This window comes from Rhizophagus irregularis, chromosome 27, assembly GCF_026210795.1.
Source record: "Rhizophagus irregularis chromosome 27, complete sequence".
Taxonomy (NCBI): domain Eukaryota; kingdom Fungi; phylum Glomeromycota; class Glomeromycetes; order Glomerales; family Glomeraceae; genus Rhizophagus; species Rhizophagus irregularis.
The window spans coordinates 2,467,907-2,484,099 of record NC_089455.1 but is presented as its reverse complement, the minus strand read 5'-3'; the positions used below and the strand labels follow the sequence as shown (position 1 = coordinate 2,484,099).

The window sequence follows — 16,193 nt, the reverse complement described above, 5'->3', positions numbered from 1 at the left end:
CTATAAGTATAGCTATTTCATTATCATATGATTCAGATTCTTGCAAAAGCTGTAGTTTTTCTTATTTTAGCATAAATAGTTTTTAATTCTATAAATTTTTTTGCAAAAAAATTTTCTACTTGATTTCTAATTTTTTGCTATAATAATCATCACCTAAATAATCTGACATTTTCTTTCATGTTTATATTAGGTAAATGAAAATTTAGATATAAATAATTTAGAATCTAAATAATTTAGATTGAAAATGGTAAGAATAACGATATCAAAATTCGCTATAGGAAGGGTAAACTGTATATAAATCATTGCAAAAAGTAACTTTACAAATTGGTGTGATTTAATTGATATCAATATTTAAAGCAATATCAATAATATATTTTCCTTCTAAATGTATTTTAACAAGAACTTTTTTCTTTTCCATAAGTATAACTATTTCATTATTATATGATTCAGATTCTTGCAAAAGCTGTAGTTTCTCTTATTTTAGCATAAATAGTTTTTAATTCTATAAAAAAGTAACTTTACAAGTTGGTGTGATTTAATTGATATCAATATTTGAAGCAATTTCAATAATATATTTTCCTTTTAAATGTATTTTAACAAGAACTTTTTTCTTTTCCATAAGTATAGCTATTTCATTATCATATGATTCAGATTCTTGCAAAAGCTGTAGTTTTTCTTATTTTAGCATAAATAGTTTTTAATTCTATAAATTTTTTTGCAAAAAAATTTTCTACTTGATTTCTGATTTTTTGCTATAATAATCATCACCTAAATAATCTGACATTTTCTTTCATGTTTATATTAGGTAAATGAAAATTTAGATATAAATAATTCAGAATCTAAATAATTCAGATTAAAAATGGTAAGAAATTTATATAAATAATTCAGAATTTAAATAATTCAGATTGAAGCTTGCAAAAGCTGTAGTTTTTCTTATTTTAGCATAAATAGTTTTTAATTCTATAAATTTTTTTGCAAAAAAATTTTCTACTTGATTTCTGATTTTTTGCTATAATAATCATCACCTAAATAATCTGACATTTTCTTTCATGTTTATATTAGGTAAATGAAAATTTAGATATAAATAATTCAGAATCTAAATAATTCAGATTAAAAATGGTAAGAAATTTATATAAATAATTCAGAATCTAAATAATTCAGATTGAAAATGGTAAAAATAACGGTAAGAATAATACAAGAAAATTTAAAGGTATATATATATCTTTTAAATATATAGTAAAATAGATATATAATTAGTAACTTATTATAATTCATAAAAAAAATTAAGATTATACATAAATCACATTTATTACATTAATTAATTTATAAATTATTTAACTAAAACTAATATATTATATTATTTGACTAATATTTTATATTGTTTGACTAATATTTAAACAGAAATTTGTAATATTCTGAAACAAGTCAAGTTAACTTACAAGTTGATTGAGTTGAGTTGAATTGAGTCAAATTGAATTAAATTGAAAATTACAATTAAATTGAATTAAATCAAATTGAGTTAATAATTTAATAAAATTGAGTCAAGTTGAATCGAAGTCAATTAAGCTTGGTTTGGCCAAGAAACCAAGCTCAATTTGAATCGAAGTCAAACTACGCAAAGCACAACATTAAATCAGAATATATTTTATTAGAATATCATATGCACAAAATAATATCTGAAAATCCATCAGGTACTAAATAAGTTTATATTTTTTATAATTTTAATTTGACTCAATTTAACTCAATTTAATACGAGTCAAGTTGAATTTACATATAACTTGATTTGATTTAACTCATTTGGAGTACTAAATTTGATTTATAAAAATCTATTATTTTCAGTACTTATTGTGTTGTAGCTAACAAAATTAACAGTAAATAATGTAAAGCAAAAGAGAACTTTTATTTTTTAAATTAAATTTAATATAAATGATTTACTCAAGTTTATTAATAAATTAATAAAAATTTGTAATATAATTATATAAATTATAAAATTTTATTTTTTTATGTGATTTTAAAATGAGGTATATTATTATACAACAAAGATGATCGTACTTTTGGATTTAGCCAGAATGATCTGATGGATTTAAAAATCTATTAGATATTAGATTATTTGACTGAAAGATTAAAAAAATCTTCATTTTTATAAAGCTAATATAAATGAAAAATTAATTTTTTAATATAAAATTTTACTTATATAACTAATTATAATAGCAACAGTTCTGGTTATTATTGATCAATTTGTTTCTCATTTATTTATCTAACTCTAGATTTTATTGGTTAAAAGTCAAGTATATATTTTTTCCATCTATTATTAAAAAACTGGATATTTTACTTAGCAAGTTTTATGTATAGTAAATACTTAACTAGCTGATCTTTATTTTCTTATGTATTATTTCATAAAAAATATAATAAAGAATTCATTTGATTTTTAAAACTATATAGATATTCTACAAATAACTATTTATTAAACGTATGACTATATTGCAATGAATATTACATTTATTTTTTATTCTATTACATCTAATTCTTCAGAAAATATAAACTAACTAGCATTTTTTAAGATATGGTAAGAAAAAGCTTTCATCTCAAATTAGCTATATTAATTAAGGAAATTTAAAAAATCTTTAGTTCTGTTCATCTATTTTTCTGCTATAATTAATAATAATAATAACTTTAGCAAACATACATTCTTTCCGCTAAACATCTGGACCATATTTTCTTAACAATAATTTTTTATTTTTTTATTTGTTTCGCTTCTAGTTTATACACTTTTATTTTATTTTATATATTTCAAGCAAAGACTTGACAGCAAAAAACCTAACGTGGTTTATTTTAGTATTAGAATATTTTTATTCATTTTCTTTTCTTATGCGTTTTTCTTTTCTTTATGGTGTTCCTAGATTCAAGATGGTCTGGAGAGGCATATCACCCAAAATAAGCAAGCTTTGAGACAATGTTAAGATGAGGACAGTTTTAAGCTACTTTTTTTAAGTAGAATAACTATACCTTGAACATGAAAAGAGCGACCAATGAACTCCTAAATAACAAAGACTTTGTGGATTTTCTTCACAACAATTTTCTTTACAGCAACAGGCCCTCATTTTTCAAGATACTTGACTAGGCTATCAAGAAGTACACGACAGCTTCACAACGACTTAAGCACTATACATAAGATTATCTCTGAAAGACTTTAACTAGCCTACTTAAATGATATGAACAATACTTACCTATACCTTCTTCGACACCTTCTTTGACGCCCATTGTTTACTAACACCCACCAGTATTTTCTATTCGTCAAGTCACAAGACTCCCAATTAGCACACCATCTAATGAATTCTGAATTAGATCACGTCATAAATTTGACACATTTCTGGACACTTTCTGCAATTTGCCGGCACAACAATAATTAATTTTTAACATGGAAGATAACTTTCATTTTGAGTCAACTTATAGAACGGATAACCTCTTATGGAATTTCAATGGCTTTTTTAGTGTAACCTTCAGTCCAATCTTTTTCCAATATTGTGAAACTAACCGACTCTAGTTTCTTTTTAAACAACTATCGATAAAGGCTTTGGATTTCATCTTTGACTGTGTATACACACCTCAGAAGAAGAAGGAATGAAGGATAGAGATAAATAATACAGCTGTTACAGATCCCAGATTTTTTTTTTGTTTTATATTTTTCTTATTTTTTCTTTTTTTTGTTATTTTCATTTAGTGTTTCGTTCAAATTTAGATTTAGAATAGGTTTTTATTTTACTTTATAAACTTAAATAAAGCTTACTATAAATGGTTGAATGGGGTTATTGTTGGGTGGCAGCTACCAGTGTTCAGAAATCTATGCTGTGACAGTGGATATCTGATGTTAGAATACAGTCAACTCCCTCTATAGTCACTCCCGTTATAGTCACATTTTACTATATAGTCACACCAGTTGAATGTTCAAAACACTTTATTATTAAAATCTATCCTATATAGTCACAATCTATCTATAGTCACTATCACACCTATCCTCAAAAATCTTATATTAAAAAGAACCGTTTATAATCACAGTTATATAAAGAATATATTAAATAACTTGGCATCTAATAATCGTACAAAGATGTATCATAGCTTGTTAGAATCGTCTCACTGAGACGAATCGAATGGTGGTAGTTTTATTCTTTTCCGATCACTGGCTGACGAGTTATTCAACAAAATGTTAAACATCGGCATTATAATATTTCTTGATTTACGTTTACTGCGCCATTTAACATTTTGCTAGATTTCTCGGTACCTAGTGATTGTAAAAAGACGATTTATAGCTCGTTGGAATCGCCTCATCGAGAGGAATCGAATGGTGGTAAGCTCATCCCTCTGTGATAAATATTGACGGAGTTATTACTTAAAAACCATTTAATATTTTTTAATTTCGGAAATTGATCTAGTGATTGGATTTCGATGTATCTTATACCATTAGATTTGTCTCATCAAGACGAATCGAATGGTAGTAAGATCGTCTTTCTAGAATCAATATTGACAGAGTTATTACACAAAAACCATTAATATTTTTTTAATTTCGGAAATTAATCTAGTGATTGGATTTCGACATATTTTATACCATTAGAACCGTCTCATCAAGACGAATCGAATGGCGGTAAGATCATCTCTCTACGATTAATATTGGCGAAGTTACGATACAATAAAGTTTTAAGTATAATTCTGGCTAAAATTATGTTAATTTTTGGCCAGAATTATGATATACAAATATAAGAAATTTTTTATATAGTCACATCTCTTTATAATCACCAAATATGGACTGTCCCAAATGTGTGACTATAAAGAGAGTTGACTGTATACCTTACTATACAACAAATAATTTTCAAACGGTAAATAGGACTTCGCGCTAGTCGACTTTATGATTTGGAAACAGTTCACATTTTCTACAGCTGGTCAGTCTTGGTCTTATTATGTGTATCTTGGATCCTATAACTTGAATAGAAGATGCTGCTCTTTTCTTACTTTTTCAGGCTACTTGGAAGAAGATCGATCTGGATGGAGTTTTTATTTCATAGTTTTATTCACTTATTATATAATTTTTTTTTCTTTTTTTTATTCGCAATGTAGTGGGTCCTGTGAATGTCTTGTGTAGAAAGAGGAGCATTTAGGCCATTTCTAAATGAACTATATTTTCTGAGCAAAAATTTTACCTGACAGTACACATGTAGGATGTTCTCTAGCATGACGAGTGGTTTGATAGTTAATAATATTAGATAGTTAGATTAGGTTTTTTTTACTTAATGTATTTTCTGAGTCTTTTTGCTGTTTAATACTAAACTATCAAATGCATTGCAGAAAAAAAAAAAATAATTAATAATAATATTGATTATATTCACATTTTATAAAAAAAAAGGGATAGTTGAAATGTTTTAATAGTTGATGGTATTACCGGTCTTAATAATATTTTGGATGAATTAGGGGTTGTAAGTTTTGGTATTCTTGACAGTTGAGTTCTTCTTGGCAGGTTAGATTGTATTGCTAAAAAGAATAAAATGTTTTAGATGGTTTTTTCTATATACACTTAATATTATAATACCCAAGAAACTTGATTCTGCAATTACAATTCACAACTGCATTATTAGGTCTATTTATCTGTGTAATTAATTGAGTAATTGTAAAAGAAATGGTTTATATATAAAACAAATCCAGACAAGCAGTAAATATATATATTAAAAAATGGAATTCTTATATAGAAAGTACTTTAAAGAGGATTAATTGCACAATCTAATTATAGATAAAATATTTTTTTTAAAAAAAAATCAAATTTAATAATTTAATAATTTTTATTTTCAAAATTATTAACAACTTTTTAAAGAACAAAAATTTACAAGAAATTTCTTTATTAATAATAATTTACTTAAAACTATTTTAGTAAATTATTTAAATCAAATAATTTACTATTGATATTAAATAGGAATTTTGATATTCCATCATTATTTCCAATAATGAAAATTTAAATCAATTTCCATTTCTGTTTAAATTTAAGAATTTTCGATTTGAATGAATTTAATCCATTTTTCCATTATTAAATATTTTAAATTTAGAAATTTTTTATGATAACGCTGAATTAATACCAGAAATGGTTTACGAAAGAATTAATATTTGGAAATCAGTATAAAAATAACTTGATTATATATCCCCTTTTCAGGGTTGAAAGAAATTACATCGAGTAACACAGAAAAATTTATTATTTTAAAATACCAAAAATACCAAAGCTATTTAATGAGGTCGCACGTGGCTGAATATAAAATTCCAAGGATGTAATTAGCCAGAGTTACACAAACTGGTAATGTATAATTCTCGAAAATACTTCTCCTCGCTTCTTTTTCATCCCTTTCATACTTAAAATTAAAATTTTATATACTTTATAACAATGACTTTCGATTTTCATTTTCTATTATCACGAGATTACAATAAACTTCTTGATTCCAGTGCATATTCTGATGTTATTATTCAGGTCGGACAGGAACCCGATTATCAGGAGTTTAAAGTACATTCGCTTGTACTGCGAGCACGTTCACCTTATTTTAATGCTGCTTTATCGAGCGAATGGATAAGAAAACAAGAAAATATGATAATATTTAACAAACCAAACATGTCGCCAGAGGTTTTTGAAATCATACTCAAGTAAAAAATTTTTATAATATATGAAACGATTAATTATTTGTTTTATTATTTGTTGGAATATTTTTTTTTTGGAATTAAAACAACTTAAGCGTAAAAAAATCTTTGATGAATTATATTACAGGTACGTCTATGGTGGATGTCTTCGGCTGCAAGGACATGATGTACCAGCAATTCTATCTGTTCTTACTGCAGCAGACGAATTGTGTTTAATCGACATATTTGATGTTGTTGAAGATTATCTTCTACAAGATCTTGACAAATTGTTAAAACATTTCATTCAAGTTCAAAGATTTGCAACTCAACATCATCATTTTACAAAATTACACGCATTTTGTGCTAAAACTATTGAACAAGACCCTTCAATAGTATTTCAACATGAAGAATTTAACCTTATCACACAAGATACATTGATCTCCCTTTTAAAACACGATAATCTTACCATGCGAGAAATAGATTTATGGAATAAGGTTATCGAATGGGGTAAAGCACAAGATTCATGTCTTTTATCAACGGAAATCGAAAATTGGACGAACGAAAATTATTTGAAATTATCAAGTTTAATTCAACCTTGTATTCAATTAATTAATTTTTCATTGATTAATAAGGATGATTTCTTAGAAAAAGTCGCACCTTTAAAACCAGTTTTTAAGGATGATTCTTATAAACAAATTTTAGATAATCATGAATTACAAAAATCTTTACGATCGAAAGAAATTGATTCAAATTTGATTAATTCAAAACATATAACGTTAATATGTAGTTGGTTAATAAATGATAATAATATAACGGAACAAAACATACCTTTCGAATTTCAATTACTCTTAAGAGGTAGTAGGGATGGGTTTGGATTTAAGGTATTTCACGAATTATGTGATTATAAGGGGCCGACGATAACGATTTTAAGAGTTCATAATTCCGGAGAATTATTAGGTGGTTATAATCCTATAAATTGGGATTCATCCAAAAAAACTTTTAGTAAGACAAATAGGAGTTTTATTTTTTCTTTAGGTGATAAAAATTTACAGAACGCCATATATTCAAAAATACAAGATCCTGATGAAGCAATTTATCAAAATAGAGGTTTAGGACCATCATTTGGTGGGGGTAATTCTGATTTAAAATTATATTTGGGATTAGAAGAATCTTATGGTTGTAGAGGTTTTTGTCACAAGAAAAGTTATGAAACAAGTATTATGAAAAAATCTAATGAAAATTTATTCTGGGTAGATGAATATGAAGTTTTTAAAATCATTAAAAAAACTTTATAGAAAGTTCATTATTTTTTTTTTCTTTCCTTTTTTAAATATGATGTAAATGAAATTTTCATGATTCATGATTATTATATTTTAGTCTTGTACTTTTTCAATTAAAATATATAAAAAAACTTTATTATGAATTTTAAATAAAAAATAGATTAAGATTTTATTAAAGAAAAATTACATTTTTTAATCTAAGTAAATTAGGTAAATTCTAATGATTCTAAATTGAAATTATTTTCTAATGACTTGAAATACTTCATAATCTTCAATAGAGAAAAATCCTGTAGTCATTCTAATACTTTTCTCATAACACCCTTTTAAACAATAACATTTACATTCATCTCTAAAATTATTTCCATCAATTTTTAGATCAGCGATCCCAAAGGAAGGACCAAGATTTGGTTTATAATTTAAAGCATAAGTATTTTGTCCTTTCATAAGTCTACTTAATATTGGACTTCTTGAACTATTATATGGACCACGTAAAGAAAATATGAAACTATCTTCTGTATTTCCCCAAGAACCTTTAAAAGGTTTCCATCTTATTGGATTATAACCTCCAATTATTTCACCCGTACCACGAATTTTTATTACTACTAAAGTTGATTGTCTATTATCACATATTCTATGAAAATTTATTGGAGAAAGACCATCTTGACTACCTCTAAATAATAATCTAAATTCATAAGGACTATCTAAATCCAAATAATCTTTACGACCAATCCAACTTGCAAGTAGATTAACATTTTCTGATGTAATTAATTCAGAATCTATATCATCAAGTCTAAAATCTGGATGAGGAGAATTTGGACGAGAATTTTGTCTAGAACTTGGTCTAGAATTAGGTCTAGAATTAGGTCGACTGATAGTATTTTTATTATTTTGAATAGAAGTACGTCTTCTTCTTGATGGTAAAATATTTGAAGATAATTGACTACCAGGTTTCATATAATGTCTCATTAAATCTTCATAAAGATGAGAGGATAAAATCTTTTTATAAGGACGAACATTATCATAAAATTCTTGTGAAGTTAATTCAAAAAATCTAATTAAAGGTATACAACGTCTTAATGATATTTCTAAAGCTTTAAATTCATCTGAAGACCAATTAATTGGATCATCTGTAAGTGAAGGATTTTGTCCTATACCCCATTTAATAATATGATTCCATATTTGTATTTCTTTCATACCTAAATTATCACGTTGTAAAAGTGAAATTAAAAAATTTTCTTGAATTGAAGTAAAATCTTGTGATTGAAATATTATAATAGGATTTTTAGTAATTATATTATTACAAAATTTTTGTAATTCTTGAAATGTTTCATGTTGAAAACTTGTTCTATATATAAGATCAAAATTTTGTTTTAACCAAGGTGTATGATTTTCTAATAAATATATTTGTAAATGTTTAACTAATTCTTGAAGACAAATTTTATCTGTTATAACCAAGAGATTTAAAATATCATATGTACTTTGATCTTCTAAAGCGAGAATACCGGTATAAATATATCTAATAATAAATAAACAATGATACGATTAACGATTGAGACGCAAACGTGGCAAACGTGTTTTATATGGATGATCAAAAACGTACCTGAGCATAACTTGAACGGTTTCACAAGAAGCATTTAATTTAATAGATTTAACCCTACCATCTACGGTTTCTCTAGATAATACTCTACGAAAATAAGATGATCTAAAATTTAAGATAAGTGAATGCACACGAAATATTTTATTATTTGGAGGATATCCTGCTTCGATAGAAATATCACAATATGTATCATCTTCGTAAAGTTCCGCGAAATCATGTGATAATTTTTGATAAAATTGAACATTCATTTTTCGTTTTTTTTTAAGCTTTAATAGCTTTAATAGCTTTAATAATATTAAAAAACTTTTCTTTCTGTTATAATTATCAATTTTTTTTTAAAAAAAAACAAGAGAGTAAGAGGAAAGAATTATGATTTTTTAAAATGTTTTTTCTGGTTTTAATTACCAATTTTTTTTTTTTAAAAAAAAAACAATAAAGAGGAGGAAATGGAAAGAATTATGATTCTTAAAACAAAATTAAATAAGGTGGTGCAAATTTTTTTTTTAAAAAAAAATTCTAATAATAATTTTTTTTTTTTGATACTAAGTGATACTAAATTAATTTAAAAAAATAAGGGGGTTCCTTTTTTTATAAAGAGTTTAGAGTTATAGAAGACTTGTTGTTAAACAAGAATTTTAACCTTATATAAATGAAAAAAAAAAAAGCAATTACTTCTAATGGTTTTATAGGTATGAAACGTTAACTTAAACTTAATGCAAAACTTAATGCAAAGGGAATTCCTTTTTGCATCAAAAATTAAAAATAACGTTATATTAATTAACGTTTTTAACATAATAAAATATTTATAAATATAAATAATTAATACATGTAAATATATATATAGATGATAAAAGCCTAAAAGTTGGCGAAAGTACAGCATATGCAATGCGCTCAGACTAGTTAAGTTATACTTGTATCAAAAAGAACACATAACAGATAAATATTTATTATTTATTTACTTTTTATCGTATCTTTTTTTTTTTTTTGTAAAACTCTCGTGATTTTCAGGATTGATTAGAAGTTTAAAAAGTGTCTTCTTCACATATCACCGTACAAAGTACATCTCTAGAATATATTATCATTTACCATTTATCAGATTTGTAAAATATTTAATTACTTTCGGAAAATTTTCATTTAAAATGGTTGCATTCTTAAAAAAATATAATTATTTTTTTTTCTTTTTTAGTAAATAGTAATGAGTCACTGATGAGTGCATTCAATTGCGTCATTCAAAGTTACCAACTCACCATTTATATAAGACAAAGGACAAAAAGAAAACAAGAGAGAACGAAACGATTAGTGCGAGTGCGTCCACAGATCATCTTTTATGCAAACATCATGAGATATTGCATTTACAAACACATATTTTTTTGTTTAATTTAATTGTAACATGCTTTCGTCACGAAATAATTAGGCATAATTAAAGGATAAGAATACTGCGGTATATGCCTTTTGGCGTTTCGATTTTTTTAACACTAGTACACTTGTGAGTTGATGCTTCATTTCTTGACTTAATTTACCCACAGTTAAACCCGGGAAATATATATCATAATATGTGATTACATATGATTTATTACGTCACGAACTTTGAAACGGGGAAAAAAAAAAATTTTGAAACGCGTAAATAATAATTTAAACATTCTCTTTTTTAAATTTCCGATGATTCCAGTCTTTATTGTTTGAGAATTTATGACTCACATCACTGCCACTAGAGACCACCGTAATTCGAGAAGAGACCTAGTAACTCAAATAACACAACACAACACTCGAGCTCTCTGAGCTTTAAAAAAAATTTCTAAATTATTATAAATTATTATTAAAAATCGCATTCAAGTAAAGAATATATGCAAAAAATTTGCAATAAACGAAATAAATGATCACAAACTACAATTTTAAATTTTATTACCATGACCTTGGACTGTTAAAAAAACATGTATTTACATATAATGGTATGTTTTTTTATATTTGAAAGTAAAAATTTTGAAAGTAAAAATTTTGAAAGGTAAAATTTTGAAAAATAAAAAACAAAAAGAACTTTTTTTTTTGAGTTTTAGATTTTAAATAATAAATGATAATAAAATTTTAAAAGTAAATGATAAAATATATATATATATATATATATGTAATTGAAAAGAAAAGAAAAAAGAGAAATACTATATACTGTATATTGTATTTGTATACGAATATATATTATTTCCCCCTGATTTGATTTTTAAATTTAGTAAAATTATACCAAATTCTATTACCATAAGTTCCATACCCATTAAGAACATTATTTTGAGTATTTTTTGAATAAACGCTATTATAAGTATCATTGATTGCAGTATCAACAGATTTTGGATCAGATAAAGCTGGTATATTCTCTAATAAACATCTCATGGTTTCCACACGTTTATAAGTGGCAGAAAATACAAACGCGTTTGGAAAATGATTATCTTTTGGCATCGTTTCTACTCCATAATTTATCAAAAATTTTACATAAATTGGATCATCTGTTAATGCTATTGTGGCAAACAATATATTTGGAAGTTTGAACGATGAGTACTGTGATAATGATGATGAAGGTAATGATGACGAGGTTGTTGATGATGGTGTTGGTAATGTACTGGAAAAATATGAATCGTCAAGATTGTCATTTGATGATGAAGCGCTTGATTCTTTTAATGGTTTAGGTTGAGGTATCCTAATATTTGGATTTGCACCTTTTTCAAGTAGATCTTTTACTAATGAAATATCAGGAGGTTTTCCTTTGTATTTTAATTGATCCACGAATAATCCCTTTAATATAGAATTTAATTCATCTTGAGATAATTTTTTAGGAGATTGTGGAGGTGTCAATAAAATATCCATATTCATACGTGGAATGGATTTATTCACTATATCACGTATTATACCACCACGAGCTCTATAGAATGGATCGGATAATTTTGGAGTTTTCCAAGCCGCATTTTGACCGTTTATGACAGTAGCGACTAAGAATTTTTTCAATGAAATTGGATCATCAAATATTGGAGGATTCGGTAAAGGTGGACCAAAATAAGGTACACCATTTTTACATACTACCTCTACATGATAACTATCAACTTTACATTTTACAGGACTGACAATCACGTAAACATGTAAGAATTGTGAACGAATAGCGAAAGGTGAAAAAGGTTTTGGTTCATCCTGAAATATTATACAAACAATATCATTTCCAATATGACGTTTTCTTGTTATTTGATATCTATTTGATTTCTCATATGGAAGCATAGTGCTTACATGATACATTATTTCATAATCTTTAAAAGTTTTATCATCATGAATAGAATATTCCCCTGTACCATCCAAATTTGTATCTAACCCACCACTAAATCCTTTAAATCCCAATAATCTAACCTTTGTTCCCAATAATTCCAAAAAATTAGTAAAAGATATTGAAGTTGTAGTATTTGAAAACCATTCTTCTTCAGTCGTTTGTAATGGAGCACAATATAATAAACCAATTTTATAAGCTTTTTGTAATCTATTTTCATCTAATGAAAGCAATTCCTCAGATAATTCAGGAGTTGTTATTAATTTTGTTAATTTCGATTGAGCAAATTCTCTTGAAATCCTCCTTAATAATACATCCCATGGAGGATCACTTAGAGGAGTTTGTGGAGGTCCTACTAACAAACCTCGATCATCAGGTAGATCTTTATGACGTAAAATATATCTATACCAATATACAGCATCACGATTATTATTTATAGTTTTACAATCCAATGCTATTGAAATAATGACTGGACCGAATGGTTCGACATTTCCCACGAATGTAGGATGTTTTTTATGAATAAAATATTTTCGATACCATATTGATTCCGTATCTATATGTTCTATTTGATATTCTCCAAATGTGGATATACTTGAACTTGGTATGAAAAATTTTGTTGATACCGACTAAAAAAAAAAAAAATAAAAAATAATAATGACATTATTAATTTAATTATTTAATTGATGGAATTTTATTTTATTTTTTTTTCCTAATGATATTATTAATTTTACCTGAGAGGTTATCGTACTTGAAATGGTGAAATTAGAAGTAGAAGATAATACACTTGTACCGCTCGTACGCATTCCACTTCTTTCGCTACAACTATCACCAGAACTAGAATATGAATGTGATGATGTGGTCATTAATAAAAAAAAATATTTTCTAAAAGAAAAAAAAAAATTTAAAGGAAAGTAAAGAAGAGAAGAGAAAATGAAGAGAAAAGGAAGAAAAATGGGAAAGGAAGAAATATTTTTTTTTAAGTGGTACTTTTTTTTTTATTTTTCCTTTTAATATTTATGTTTACTAATGACAAAGTATTGCAAAGTTTCTTAAAATGGGTATTATCACTGTATACAATAAAAAAGTTCGATTTATTATTTGAAAGATATGTTTCATACCACGAGGTTTGACCTGCGTATTTATTTAAATTAGTCGGATTAATTATACATTAAGAATCCTGGTACAATACAACTATAAAAAAAAACTGCCTTAAATAAAAATGAATGAAATTATTACAGAAATTTCTTCTCTATAATAAACCTTATTAGTCGTGAATTGAAAAATGTTTTAATTGATGATCCTCACATTCTTTAAACAGTCTGTCTGCTCGGTTCAACTTACAACATGTACATAATGTCACACGGGAGAATCAAAAATGGATTATTTTTATAAACTCAATTCTTTAAAACACCAATAAAAAAATTTTGAGAAGGATTATTAAAATTATGGATTATTTAATTTACGGTTTTATTTGTTATGCTTGTTTTGGTTGTAAATGCATTATTGTACAATTTCATAGATTTACTTTCTTTTTTTTTCATTAAAAATTTTTTTTTTTTTTTTTTTTTCTAAAATGTCTTTTTTTTTTAGATCTACAATACATAAATTTTGACTATTACTGTATATTACGGAAATTTATTAAGTCCCCGTAGTATATTTGGCATGAATGGACGATTATTTATTATTAATCGTATTAAAATGGAAATGCCGATAACATATAATAAGATAGTTAATTAATATTATTTTTGTTTGTTTAATTTTATTATTAGTGTTATTATTAACTTGATATTATATTTATTACCTTTGTTTTTTTCTCTCATCATTTTTTACATCCAATTGAATACGTTCTTTTATCAATGATTATAAAAAGGTGGTAAAAATATCGGAATTAAAAATATATTTATAGTAAATAGAATTAATTTAATCTATAATTATGTTCATAACGGATAACTAGGAAAAAAAAGGTCTAGAATGATAAGTTAAATATATTTCATATCGGAATTCGGGATGGATAGTATAACGGAATTCGGTCGGAAAGTATTTCATAACGGAATTTATAGTACTAGTCTAGAATGAGTCAAATATATTATAATTGATGTTATAAAAAAAGTATTCTGTAATAGAATTCGAATTCGAGACGGAAGTATTTTAATAAGTGAATTCGGGATGAAAAAATTTCATAACGGGATTCGGGACGGAAGTATATGAGAATTCGGGATAAAAATGGACGGGAATCCTATCATTTTTATCATTAATTATAATATAAATTTATAATAAAATTTTTTAGAAAAAGTAATTAGCTATACATGTAATAATATTTTAAATATATATTATATATATATTATGTTTAATAAATAATGTAAGTAATAGTAGAGTAGATATAAATAATAATATCCTAATACTAATAATAATAATATCTAATACTAATAATAATAATATCCTAATATAATAATAATAATAGTAATAATAATAGTAATAATAAGTAATCATTCGATTTTAGAAAATATCGTAAAGAATGAAACGGTAGAATTTTTTTAGTTTTTCAATAACAATTAAATACAATAATATACAATAATAACATTATGTTACCATAATTGGCAATATCGTGTTCAAAATGTGTATTATTGTTAATCAAAATGATAAACAATAAATGATAAAATTAAAATTGAGGGTCACACGACAATATTTTTTTCGTCGGTCAGTTGGTCCAATTGTTGGTCAAAGTGTGGTCCATAATAACGATACCAAATGTAAATCCAAGGATCATGATTGGTGTGATAATCTATCATATGAATAAACAACACCGATCAATTATTTTTAGTAAAAGAAAAGATATTTTTTGTACACAACACATGATACACATGATATGAAAAAAAAAACGCTTATTGTACTTTTTTATAATAATCTTATAACTATTCTTTTTTTCTTTTTTTTTAAATGAAATCACTTAAAAAGGAATTTAAGAGAAATAAAATAGTAATAATAAAAATGATAAAATAATAAAATAATAAAGTTTTATGGTAATGATATATTACTAATCACTTATGTATTTTTTCTTTTTTGTTACTTTTTTGATTATGGCGTTAAAAAGAAGGTTATCGGCCGAACTCCGAACGTAATTTTGCTACATTTGGTTTAAATTTATCCAAGTATAAATTTATCAAAGTTTTTGAGGCATTTTTTTTCGTGCCAATCGCGGAATGATCCCGTTTGGAATATTCTTGGCATAAATTTGGTACTCCCGTCAGCAAATATTATTTATAATTTTATAATTAAAAAAAACTAGTATAATAACACGATTTGGGATCATTAAAAAAAAAAAAAAAGATAGAAAAAACCAAATCATGATTAGATTGATTTGCCAAGTTCGGAATATTTT

General features: G+C 25.3%; 3 protein-coding genes across 3 annotated transcripts; 1 reads left to right on the top strand and 2 right to left on the bottom strand.

Moving 5' to 3' along the window:
* The first annotated feature begins 6,371 nt into the window (after positions 1–6,371).
* OCT59_018424 (uncharacterized protein) lies at positions 6,372–8,098 on the top strand. Its single transcript, XM_025314847.2, has 2 exons — positions 6,372–6,669; positions 6,791–8,098. Exons 1-2 carry the CDS (start codon positions 6,416–6,418, stop codon positions 7,935–7,937), a joined length of 1,401 nt encoding a protein of 466 aa, XP_025184385.1. The 5' UTR covers positions 6,372–6,415; the 3' UTR covers positions 7,938–8,098.
* Positions 8,099–8,159: 61 nt separating this feature from the next.
* On the bottom strand, positions 8,160–9,767 carry OCT59_018423 (uncharacterized protein; the record flags this gene model as incomplete). The annotated part of the gene is made up of 2 exons (XM_025324815.1): positions 8,160–9,438; positions 9,523–9,767. 2 exons carry the CDS (start codon positions 9,765–9,767, stop codon positions 8,160–8,162), a joined length of 1,524 nt encoding a protein of 507 aa, XP_025184386.1.
* A 1,651-nt stretch (positions 9,768–11,418) lies between these two features.
* OCT59_018422 (uncharacterized protein) lies at positions 11,419–13,677 on the bottom strand (the record flags this gene model as incomplete). The annotated part of the gene is made up of 2 exons (XM_025314848.2): positions 11,419–13,440; positions 13,546–13,677. The coding sequence occupies 2 exons, from the start codon at positions 13,675–13,677 to the stop codon at positions 11,710–11,712; spliced, it is 1,863 nt and encodes a 620-aa protein (XP_025184387.1). The 3' UTR covers positions 11,419–11,709.
* Positions 13,678–16,193: the final 2,516 nt, after the last annotated feature.